Source organism: Thamnophis sirtalis, unplaced genomic scaffold, assembly GCF_051295495.1.
Source record: "Thamnophis sirtalis isolate CommonGarterSnake01/CBP01778 unplaced genomic scaffold, rThaSir2_p1.2 scaffold_6, whole genome shotgun sequence".
Taxonomy (NCBI): domain Eukaryota; kingdom Metazoa; phylum Chordata; class Lepidosauria; order Squamata; family Natricidae; genus Thamnophis; species Thamnophis sirtalis.
The window spans coordinates 84306244-84318978 of record NW_028261386.1 but is presented as its reverse complement, the minus strand read 5'-3'; the positions used below and the strand labels follow the sequence as shown (position 1 = coordinate 84318978).

General features: G+C 42.4%; 1 protein-coding gene across 2 annotated transcripts in view; it reads left to right on the top strand.

Annotated features, from left to right (window-relative positions):
* The window catches only part of ADGB (androglobin), a 177463-nt gene that overhangs the window by 48953 nt on the left and 115775 nt on the right, over positions 1–12735 (top strand). For both annotated transcript variants that reach the window (XM_087718320.1, XM_087718319.1), the window contains exons 14-17: positions 2465–2510; positions 8594–8762; positions 9294–9357; positions 9681–9783. In XM_087718320.1, coding sequence (XP_087574446.1) covers positions 2465–2510; positions 8594–8762; positions 9294–9357; positions 9681–9783 — 382 coding nt within the window. The remainder of the gene's footprint in view (positions 1–2464; positions 2511–8593; positions 8763–9293; positions 9358–9680; positions 9784–12735) is intronic.

Genomic DNA, 12735 nt, shown 5'->3' with positions numbered 1-12735 from the left:
GGAAGGGAGGGAGGGCAGCTCTAATGTATGCTCTTTCTCCGTCGCGATCTCCTCTTTTGATCTGTGACCACGAGCTGTTCCTATTGGCCATTTCCATATCTAAGTTAAGAGAGACCGGAGATCGCGGGGTTTCTTGTATGCTGCTAGGAGAGGCAGAAGCCAAGAAGAGCCGGGCCTGCCTTCTCGCTATCCCCGCTCCGCCCCGTCACCGGGGATGGGGACAGCCCTCCACTAGACTTGTTGCCAAACTGAACGGGGAAAGGGGAAAGCTGTTCCCACCAGCCGAAGTCAGAACCCTGCTGTGACCAAAGTTTGGAGAAAAATGGTTTGTGTGTGTGTGTGTGTTTGATTGAGCGAGGGATCTGGTAAGGGAACTACGCCTATTTAGAAAAGGTAAATTATTGCAAACATGATCAGTCGAAGATAAGTATGGGGACAGGTTGGGTGGTAGAGAGAAAGTGATAAAAGAGTGGGAGAGAGGAAGAAAAAAGAGGGGAGAGAGACAGAAAGAGACAGAGAAGGAGAGAGAATGTGACAAGAGTGGGAAAGAAGGAGAGAGAAAGAAAGAAAGGGTAAGAGAGAGAGAGAAAGAGACAAAGAGGAGAGAAAAGGGAGGAGAGAAAAAGTGATAGAAGAATGGAAAAGGAGGAGAAAGATAAGAGAGACTGAGAGAAAGAGAGAAAGAGGAGAGAGAAGGGAGAAGGAGAGAGAAAGTGACAGAAGAATGGAAAAGAAGGAGAGAGAAAGAGAAGAGAGACAAAGAGAAAGAGGATGAGAGACAGAAAGAGACAAAGAGGAGAGAGAAGGGAGAAAGAAAGAGGGAGTGTATGAGGGTGGGAGATTTCCTAAACCCCATTGAATCCAGAGGAGGGAAGAGAGAAAGAAAGGGGAGTGTATGAGGGTGGGAGATTTCCTAAACCCCATTGAATCCAGAGGAGGGAAGAGAGAAAGAAAGAAAGGGGAGTGTATGAGGGTGGGAGATTTCCTAAATCCCATTGAATCCAGAGGAGGGAAGAGAGAAAGAAAGAAAGAAAGAAAGAAAGAAAGAAAGAAAGAAAGAAAGAAAGAAAGAAAGAAAGAAAGAAAGAAAGAAAGAAAGGGGAGTGTATGAGGGTGGGAGATTTCCTAAACCCCATTGAATCCAGAGGAGGGAAGAGAGAAAGAAAGAAAGGGGAGTGTATGAGGGTGGGAGATTTCCTAAACCCCATTGAATCCAGAGGAGGGAAGAGAGAAAGAAAGAAAGGGGAGTGTATGAGGGTGGGAGATTTCCTAAACCCCATTGAATCCAGAGGAGGGAAGAGAGAAAGAAAGAAAGGGGAGTGTATGAGGGTGGGGGGATTTCCTAAACCCCATTGAATCCAGAGGAGGGAAGAGAGAAAGAAAGGGGGAGTGTATGAAGGTGGGGGGATTTCCTAAACCCCATTGAATCCAGAGGAGGGAAGAGAGAAGGAAAGAAAGGGAGTGTATGAGGGTGGGGGGATTTCCTAAACCCCATTGAATCCAGTGGAGGAGTGTATGTGTATTTGTCTGTGTGTGTGTGTGTGTGTGTGTGTGTGTGTGTGTGTGTGTGTGTGTGTGAGAGAGAGAGAGAGAGAGAGAGAGAGAGAGAGAGAGAGAGAGAGACTATCACTGTGTTGTAGCTTATGATTCTTGATGAATGTATTGTATTTTATTTTATTTATGTACACCGAAGACAAATTCTTTGTGTGTCCAATCACGCTTGGGTAATAAACTATTCTACTCTACTCTACTCTACTCTACTCATTTCTATTTCAATTCTAATAAGGAGTTTAGCTTCTCTCTCTTGAAAATGTAAGCTAGCATAATGCAAGCTAGCTTTAGCTTTCAAACAGTTCATTTAGTGTGACCAAAGTTACAACAGCCGATGACCATTTTTCACACTTAGTGACCATTTTTCACACTTAGCGACCGTTGAAGCATCCTCATGGTCACGTGATCAAAATTTTGATGTTTGGCAACAGATTCATATTTATGATGCTTTCAGTGTCCTGGGGTCATATAATCGCCTTGTGTGACCTTTTGACAAAATATAAAATTTTTAATCAAGCCCCCCCCCCCCCCCCAGTCAATGGTGTCCCTCTTTACCAATCTGAAAATCTGGTCACCTTAAAGATACCTCAAACATCCAGGTCTTGGTTGTCTCAAATGTGCTTTTGCAAAAAGTAACTGGGCATTTTTTGTTTGTTTGTTTTTTTCCTTGAAAACATTTTACTTCACATCCTGGAAGAAACTTCTTGGATGGGAAGTGAAGCATTTTCAAGGAAAAAAAACAAGAAAGTCCAATTGCTTTTTGAAAAAGCACATTTGAGACATTGAATTGGAATTACTCAAAGTAAATATGTGTAATGCACAGGATTACACCATGTAACTTCTTAAATAATGTTACATGATTATTTGTATTGCTATCATAAAGTTGCTTAAAATGTGTGTTTTTACTCTACAGGAATCTGGTGTAGTTCCATCACACACTGTTGAAGGATCCACTAAAGGTAAACATTTTGTTGTAATACAGTCTCTTAGTTTAAAAATGAAAATTTTATTTACCTTATTCTCAAGTCTAGATAGTTAATTAAAAATGGGAGAAACAGAAATTATTGCAACAATTGCACAGAAAAGCAGTATAAAAATAGACTAAATGCTGCTGATGAAAAAGGATCCTTTTGATCAAACTCATTGTCATCCATTTATCAGCAAATTGGAAACTTTGAAGCAAATTTAGGCATGAGAAGCGAAGACGTAACATATGCTCTATTGTATGATTGTTTGGTGCTTTTGAAATTAACTCAATACTTATGCATTCCCTTCTGCTTTTTTGTTCCATTTCCTGTGCAATATTTAAAAATGCAAGGCAGACTTTAACAGCTTGGATGCATTAAATATTAATTATTATTAACAACTATTAAAATTTAGCTGTTCCAGTATATCTTGGGGGTGGATATGGTGTGAGCCTGTCCCTTCCCGCAATGAGAGTATCATTTATAAGAGTTCTATGGTTACCTTGTACATGAAATGGATGTTGTTGTAAATTGATCTCTTGTTTAATTTCAGTTTTGATTGTTTTGAGAGTGCGGCCTGGAGCCCCTCCACTGAGTGCAGAAGCAGAAGTGGATGGGGGCCCGGAGCCGCCTCTCATCCCAGAGTGTATGGTACGAATGGCCTGCTGGGGAGAACGGGGGCCGCGGGAGGGGAGGAAGGGGGGACGGGGATGGGCTGGAGCATCCCGGTCATGTTTGGGAGAGGCAGGTACGACGGGAGTTACAGGGCTAGCCATCACCGGGGAAGTAGGGTTCGCTATGTCACAGCGATCCCTCCTTCCGGCCCTGATAGCTCAACTCAAGGACCGGGTGGCGAGAGATGTCAGGGCCCTGGTCTCAGGTTGCTGTTGCTAAATGCCAGGTCTGTGATTCATAAAGCTCCCCTCGACCGTGACTTAATATTAGACGAGGGGGCAGACCTGGCATGTATTACTGAAACCTGGCTGGGCCACGAGGGAGGAGTCCCCCTCTCAGAAATGTGCCCAGAAGGGTTTCAGGTGCTCCACCAACCGCGACACCAGAGAAAGGGGTGGGGGAGTAGCAGCCATCATCCGAGAGTCGTTAGTACCTTGTGGGATCCCTGCTCTGGAGACTGTCAGGTGTGAGTCCCTTCTGGTGAAGTTGGACCTAGGGGGTCAAGTGGGCTTGTTTCTAACGTACCTGCCTCCCAGCCGCGTTACAACAGCCCTGCCTGCGCTCCTTGAGTCAGTAGCTGGACTGGCGGTTGAGTTCCCCAGGCTGATAGTACTGGGGGATTTCAACCTGCCATCTCTCGGCGAACGCTCGGATGGAGCGCAGGAGTTCATGGCTTCCATGACAACCATGGACTTGACCCAGGTAATTCAGGGTCCAACTCATACAGCGGGTCACATGCTCGACCTCGTGTTTCTCTCGGGACAGTGGAGACATGATCTGGAACTGAAGGGCATTGAGATCTCGCCCTTGTCAGGGTCAGATCAGTTCCTACTGAGGCTTGATTTTCAGAAACTACTCCCTCACTGCAGGGAGAAGGAACCGATTAGGTGGTTCCGCCCCAGGCGCCTGATGGACCCTTTGGGATTTCAGACGGTGCTTGGAGAGATACCCGACTCCCTTGCCCACAATCCGGCAGAGTCCTTGGTCGCTGCTTGGAATACAGCAGCGGCTGAGGCTCTGGACCGGATCGCGCCTTTGTGACCTCTCCGCGGCAGTGGATCCAGGAGGGCCCCTTGGTTTACCGAGGAACTCCGGAAGATGAAGCGCCAAAAGAGACGCCTAGAGCGACGTTGGAGTGCTAGTAACTCCGAATCTGACTGAACACAACTAAGAGCCTTCATAGGATATTTAGTGGTGATACGGGCGGCAAAATGTGCTCATTTTCCCGCTCTTATTGCGTCCGCAGAATCTCACCCGGCCGCCCTGTTTAGGATAACCCGCTCCCTCCTGAAAGGGAGGGGTTTGGGAGAGCCCTTACAGGGAAGAGCTGAGGAATTTGTTCAGTTTCTGTCGGACAAAGTCGCTTGGATTTGGACAGACCTAGATGCCACTTGGACAGTCCCAGCCGAGATGCCGGGGGAGGGCCTTGATCGCATTTCTTGGAGCAAGTTCAAGCTTGTCGCTCCTGAGGAAGTGGACAAGGCCATGGGAGTGGTGAGTGCCTCCACCTGCTTACTGGACCCGTGTCCCTCCTGGCTGGTCTCGACCAGCAGGGAGGTGACATGAGGCTGGCTCCAGAGGATTGTTAATACCTCTCTTCAGGAGGGATCTTTCCCGCACCCTCTGAAGGATGCAGTGGTAAGACCCCTTCCTTAAGAAGCCTTCCCTGGACCCAGCTATCCTTAATAACTATCGTCCAGTCTCCAACCTCCCTTTTGTAGGGAAGGTTGTTGAGAAAGTGGTGGCCTTTTAACTCTGACGGACCTTGGATGAAGCGGATTATCTGGATTCCTTTCAGTCGGGTTTCAGGCCTGGTTACTGCACTGAAATTGCTTTGGTCGTGCTGACCGATGATCTCTGGCAGGCCAGGGATAGAGGATATTCCTCTATCCTGGTGCTTCTTGACCTCTCAGCGGCCTTCGATACCATCGACCATGGTATCCTTCTGCGACGGTTACGGGAGGTGGGAGTGGGAGGCACTGTTTTACAGTGGTTCTCCTCCTACCTCTCGGACAGGTCGCAGTCGGTGTTGGTCGGAGGGCAGAGGCCGACCCCTAGGCCCCTCAAATATGGGGTGCCGCAGGGCTCGGTCCTGTCCCCCCTCCTATTTAATATTTACATGAAGCCACTAGGTGAGATCATACGCCGGCACGGGATTAAATATCATCAATATGCCGGTGATACCCAACTGTATCTGTCCGCCCTGTGCTACGTCAGCTAAGCGGTGGAAGTGATGTCCCAGTGCCTGGAGGCTGTCAGGGTCTGGATGGGAGCGAACAAGCTTGCGCTCAATCCAGCCAAGACCGAGTGGCTATTCATGTTGCCTCCCAAGGATAGTCCAGACATTCCATCCCTTAGCCTGGGGGGTGAAATCTTACACCCCTCAGAGAGGGTCCGCAACTTGGGTGTCCTCCTGGATTCACAGCTGACATTAGAACACCACCTGTCGGCTGTGACCAGGGGGGCTTTTGCCCAGGTTCGCCTGGTGCACCAGTTGCGGCCCTATTAAGGCAGGAGGGGGTGCACAGGTAAGCCCACCAGATGGCTGGACAGGTTAGTTGGTCCTAATAGGCTGAAAACTATAAATTCATATTAGCTTAACATTTCACTCTAGTCCACTTTGACTTCTAACTTCCTCCTAAGTCTTACAAATATGGGAACATGTTGCAAGCTTCTGCACAAGGATGGCACACGGAAGTAATGTGGGTGTAGAATAACTCAAAATAGCCAAATGACAGAATAATGTTGGCATTATCTCAGAACTTTTTCTGTCTTGTTTTTATGACTATCAGGATTCACTTCTGTATTGTAACTTTTGACTTTTCCATTGTATTTTTCCAAAATGTATTTCCCTGTCCTAAGCAGGGGGCTTGGACATTCAAAATGTATACGCCTATTGTAACGCCTACTGATTTACGAAGTTTGATTAAAAGGTATAAAATCACTGCCCAGGGTGTAGCCCAGGCAGTTCAGTTTTGGTGTGCAACACTCTGAACTCTTGACGCGTCAATAAAGCTGTTTCTCTTGCACCTTCGTGGTCTCGAGTCCTGGTCTTTTGTAAGTACATTGCTAAACCAAACCTCAATCTGCTGCTACACTATCTGGACCGGGAGGCACTTCGAATGGTCACTCATGCCCTTGTCACCTCAAGGCTCAATTACTGTAATGCGCTCTACATGGGGCTGCCCCTGAAAAGTGTTCGGAGACTACAGTTGGTCCAGAATGCAGCTGCGCGAGCGATATCGGGTGTACCTAGATACACCCATGTTACACCCATCCTCCGCGAGCTGCACTGGCTTCCTATTGGTCTCCGAACGCGCTTCAAGGTGCTAGTCATTACTTTTAAAGCCCTACATGGCTTAGGACCTGGATATCTGAGAGACCGCCTCCTGCCACATACCTCCCAAAGACCAATAAGATCTCACAGGTTGGGCCTTCTCCGGGTGCCGTCGACCGGACAATGCCGGCTGGCGGCCTCCTGGGGGAGAGCCTTCTCTGTAGCTGCTCCGGTCCTGTGGAACGATCTACCCGTAGAGATCCGGACCCTTCCCACTCTCTCGGCCTTCCGAAAAGCCACGAAAACCTGGCTGTTCCGGCAGGCCTGGGGCTGTTGATCAAGGTCCAGCCCCATATAAATGGAATGTTTGGTGTATTTTTTTAAATTGTATCTCTTCTTTATTTTAACTTTTACTTTTATTTTTGTTTCTGTAAGCCGCCCAGAGTCCTACAGGATTGGGCGGCATATAAATTTATTAAATTGCCAATTGCCAATATGTTAGACCTATAAGCCATTCAGATCAGAGTGGTCAGCCAAATAAAGTGGAGTCGAATTCACAAACAAAAGAAAATAAGTATGTGAAATCGCAGAAATTCCATAAGTACCAAACCATTTCATCTGATCTCTAGAATTCTATGCTACATAAAAATTGCAATGAATAAAGTACCATATTATGTGAGAGAAAGGATGTTAGATAAACCACATGGACTACCAAATTTCAAATATATTGATACAATGATATTTATATAATAGTTTCTTTTTTTTTAACAGTTAATTTATACATTTTCACTTTACATACATAAGTGCTTGGTGAACAGCATATTGTCTGGATCATTTTGCTTATATAATAATACTTTTCACACTCCTAATTTCTACCTCTGTTTTCCAACCATTTGTAAAACAAGTCCCATGTTTGAAAATACTCTGTGTCTTCTTTTTCTTTTGTCTTTAATGTCTATCTGTTCATTTCTGCATAATCTATAAAAAAATTAATTGCATCTTCTTCTGTAGGGGTTTTCTCATTTTTCCAATATTGTGCAAATACAATTCTTGTGCTGTCAATACATGTAATATTAAATATATATTCCCTTTATCATACTTTTCTGGTACATGCCTAATAAAAATATTTCTGGTTTATAATCTATGTGCTGCGTTAACACTTTTTCTAACCATGTATGTATTTTTGTCCAATATTTATTTGCTTTTGTACATGTCCATCTTGTGATAATGCGTGCCTGGTGCCTGATTACATTTCCAACATCTGGCAGACATGTTTTTAAACATCTTTGCTAATCTTGCCGGTGGTGACTACCACCTATAAAACATTTTATATAGATTTTCTTTATAAGTATTGCGATTATCAACTTACAGGTTTTCCCCCCAAAGTTTTTGCCATTTGTCTAGTTCTATAGTGTATCCAAAACAATTTGCCCATTTATATTTATATAATAGCTTCTTAATATTCTGTTAATTAGATGCCTTAGAACAGTGCTTCCCTGGGTATACTATCCAAAATTGAGTAAAGCCCATTACCCAATCACAGCAAGAATATTTAAATTAGGACTTTCTGTTACACAGTAAAAAAGACTTTATAATAAAGAAAAATATTTGGGAAAGTTTTATTGAATATAGACAAAAAAGATGGACATGCTATCAATAAATTACAGTGTTGGATATTAATATTACAAACATTCAGTTATCTGACTTTTTAAAAAATTAAATACAACATTGGAAATGAAATGAAAAAAATTAAGGAAGTGTATATATACCTAGGTATTTGTTTTAGAATAAAGGTTTTGGTCTTAAACTAAATTGCTTCAGATTAAAATTTCCATTATATTACCAGACAAAGACATTGAGACAGATGTGATTACCTCAATAACATTTTTTATCAGCTTGCACCACTTGAGTTTTGAATTTGTACCCTGAATTGGATTATAGCTCAATTCAACAGATATACTGAAATGTTGTCTTAACTTTATTAAGATAGTAAAAGCATCAAGAGTTCAAGAGTTGCCATATATATATTATTTTGTAGTTCATCAACAAACCATCATCTTTTCTTTTTCAGAATCATAGGCTTAATCTGAGGAAAAAATTCTACATTTTTGTTTCTTATTCATAGGTGAATCTGCAGAAAAAGTAAGTAGTGAAGTAGCTCAGATACCAGAATCAGCAGATGCTGCTTTCAACAACCAAATAGTAAATAAATCTCTTGAAGAAATTGAACTTGAAAAGAACATTAATTCCAAGGAAATATGGATGGACTATGAAGATTTCTGCATTTGCTTTCAGTAAGAAGCAGTGAGGGTTTTTTGAGTTGTAACCCTATATTTCTGAAAACATGTGTTCTTGTATTGAAAACATTGTTTTGAATATAGCAAATAAATTGTATTTAGACCCAAACAAGAAGGCAAGGAGTTGCCAAGGTTACGTGCACAATCATTGGAGTCCTTTTTGAAAGGGACATCATGAGAACTATACAGAAATTATTCTTTGTGTCAAGATCTCCTATTTCTATGGTTCTATATTCTCCAGAATTTTACCAATTGATTTTAATTGAAAACCAGAACTACAGAATTCACTGCTGCATAAGACTATTTGTACACTCTTAAATATAAAGGCTATAAATAATTTCTGTCAATCAATACTAATATTTTTCAGTTTGGGCTCTACAAAATACTGGGAATTAATTTTTACTATTACTATTATTCTATCTCCTTTAATTAAAAAGTTAAGAATATTGTTTAATTTAGTAAAAATCGACATCACTTGAGGGATTTTTATATAACCTATGCTAAAATAATCATATTCATTTTTCTTAGGAATTTATATGTTTTCCACAAACCAAGTACCTATGCCTATAACTATCAAAAGTCAGATTTTAGGGTAAGTTTATCGACAATATAATTTATATCTCAATATATTTCAGTTTGTATTGATAAAACATTAATCAAATAAAGTTTATTATATATTTTATGTATAATATATATAAAACCCTTCATACAAAACAGTGTAAACTTTTTGTCAGTTGTTTAGAACAGCACTAATAATTATGAGAAAACAACATTCATGGCTCTGATAAAACGGGTTGATGCTTTCGGTTCTGTATCCAATACCAAACTTTGAAATATAATAGAAATTCTATCAATTGTTAGTTGCTACAACATTTGATGATAGAATGTAAACAGAAAGATCTTTTCTCCTTTCAGATGGTAGATGATCGAGTCTTGTATTATATGTGTGTGGACAGCTTGAAGCCTACTGATATTCTAGTTAGCTTTTCTGCATTAGTACATTGGGGAGAAACTGGAGGTAAGATTAATACAAAGCACAAGAGTAATATTAATATTGTTCTTTCGGATTTTTTTCTAAGAGATATTCAGGGGAAAAGGAAAAGAAATTAAGAGGGAAAAGTATAATAATTTTTTTAGGAAAACAAAGAAAAAAACCATAAAGAAGCACCTTCTGATAGTCTTCATAGCAGTTATAAGTACAAATATATTTACCTCTCTCTCTCCCCCCCTCTCTATTGTTCCATAATATTACTCTTCTTTATATCTATCTTTCAAAGCCATGTCACAAATTCTTTTTTTTCATTTTTACACAAAATGTCCATAATAGGCTTCCAGTCACCAACAAATGTAGATAATGTCTTTTCTCTAATCAAAGAAGATAATTTATCCATTTCAGCAAAATCTTCACCAACCATTCCTACATAGTGAGTAGTGTTGAATCTTTCCATCTTTGTGCACATAATAATCTTGCTGCTGTGATCTTATATTGGAATAATCTTCCCTGGCTTTTTTTCTAACTGCTTGTCAATTAATCCTCAAAAGAAAAGTTCTGGCTTCAGTGATCAGATTTGTTGTAAGTTTGGTCTGATACCATCACATCTAAATTTACTTTGAAAACTAGATACTTGTGCCCAATATCTAGAGGAGTGCCTTCCAATCCAGAAGGCTCATCATTTGGTAGACAAACATGTCTAACTATTTCAGCCTTGCCCATACAACAACACAGAAATGTCTTCCTATTGCCTTCTTAAAGTTCCTTCACCTAAATGAAATTTCACTTACATCTGCAGAGCAAGAAAAATAAATTCCAACAGTTTTTCATTATGTCCTTTGTCTACTTTATCCTTCAAACCAGACTTTTCAGAATGTCTATCCTGGCTCAGAGGAGTCTAGTTTTACCGTAACATTCTGTACACACTGTCCCTCTTATTCAATTCAAAATAATTGTTGATTCTTGTTCATTTTTTATTCATAGGCAAGTATAAGAATCCATTTTTTGTCAAGGTTCTGTCGAGATTCAAGAAGAGCCCATTGTTTTTGTACAGACATGAATTTTTAAAAAATGTTTTGCAATATCTAATGAATTAAGCTGTTTATGCCTATTCCAGAATTCCAGGCATATATTTAAAGCCATTGATTTTGCTGTCTAGATGAAGCAGAGAGCATTTCAAAAAGAATCACACTGGCTTTCAGTTTCCTTTGGAGAAATTTAAAGTTGGCACACAAGAATTCATGACTATATTCCCCTATGTCACAATATGCAGAGTAATCATTAAATATGTATCAGTATGCAGACTATCTAAGTAGTGTGTGGATATAGGCAGCTTGTGCACCAGGCAGGCAAATTACCATGCAATCTATCAACATTTCAGAAAGTGAAATGATTAATTCATTTAGTTCTTACTGCAAGAAAATTCTTATTCATCATACTAGAAATTATCGCATCATTTTTCTTTTATTTGGTGTACTATCCACCTCCACCCTAAAATATCATCTTCTGTGAATAAAAAGGAACTGTCATCTTGGCAATGGGAAGTTGGTTATAGCACAGAAACTGCTTTAGTCGCGCTGATCGATGATCTCTGGCGAGCCAGGGATAGGGGTCACTCCTCTATCCTTGTGCTTCTTGACCTCTCAGCGGCCTTCGATAGCATCGACCATGGTATCCTTCTGCGACGGTTGCGGGAGGTGGGAGTGGGAGGCACCATTCTTCGGTGGTTCTCCTCCTACCTCTCGGACAGGTCGCAGTCGGTGTTGGTCGGAGGGCAGAGGTCGACCCCTAGGCCCCTCAATTATGGGGTGCCGCAGGGTTCGGTCCTGTCCCCCCTCCTATTTAATATCTACATGAAGTCACTGGGTGAGATCATACGCCGGCACAGGATTAAATATCATCAATATGCGGACGATACACAGCTGTATCTGTCCGCCCCGTGCCAACTCAGTGAAGTGGTAGAAGTGATGTGCCAGTACCTGGAGGCTGTTAGGGTCTGGATGGGAACGAACAAGCTTGCGCTCAATCCCGACAAGACCGAGTGGCTATTGATGCTCCCTCCCAAAGATGGTCCAGCTATTCCATCTCTCAGCCTGGGGGGTGAAATTATATGCCCCTCAGAGAGGGTTCGCAATTTGGGAGTCCTCCTAGATCTGCAGCTGACTCTAGAACATCATCTGTCGGTTGTGACCAGGGGGGCCTTTGCCCAGGTTCCCCTGGTGCACCAATTGCGACCCTATCTGGACCGGGAGGCCCTTCGGATAGTCACTCACGCCCTCGTCACCTCAAGACTGGACTACTGTAACGCGCTCTACATGGGGCTGCCCTTGAAGAGTGTTCAAAGACTTTAGCTTGTCCAGAATGCAGCCGTGCAAGCGATTGTGGGTGCACCTCGGTACACTTATGTTACACTCCGCGAGCTGCACTGGCTGCCCATTGGTCTCCGGACACGCTTCAAGGTGCTAGTCATTACTTTTAAAGCCCTACATGGTATCGGACCTGGTTACTTGAGAGACCATCTCCTGCCAATTACCTCCCAAAGACCTATTAGATCCCACAGACTAGGCCTCCTCCGAATTCCATCTGCCTGCCAATGTCGGCTGGCAACTCCCCGGGGGAGGGCCTTCTCTGTGGCTGCTCCGGCCCTCTGGAACGATCTCCCCATTGAGATCCGGACCCTTACCACCCTTCCGGCCTTCCGCAAAGCAACTAAGACCTGGCTGTTCCGGCAGGCCTGGGGCTGTTGAATTTTCCAGCCCCAACCGAGGTTACAACTGTTGCTATATTTTAAATTGTTTGTTTTTTTATTTTTATTTTGTACCCCCCTCCCCTCCAGATTGTTAGCCGCCCTGAGTCTCTCGGGAATAGGGCGGCATACAAATTAAATAAAACCTAAACCTAAACCTGTTACATTGCTCAAGATGCACCCAACAAAATACACTTTAATAAAATAGACAAATTCAAGAAATGGTTGTCTAT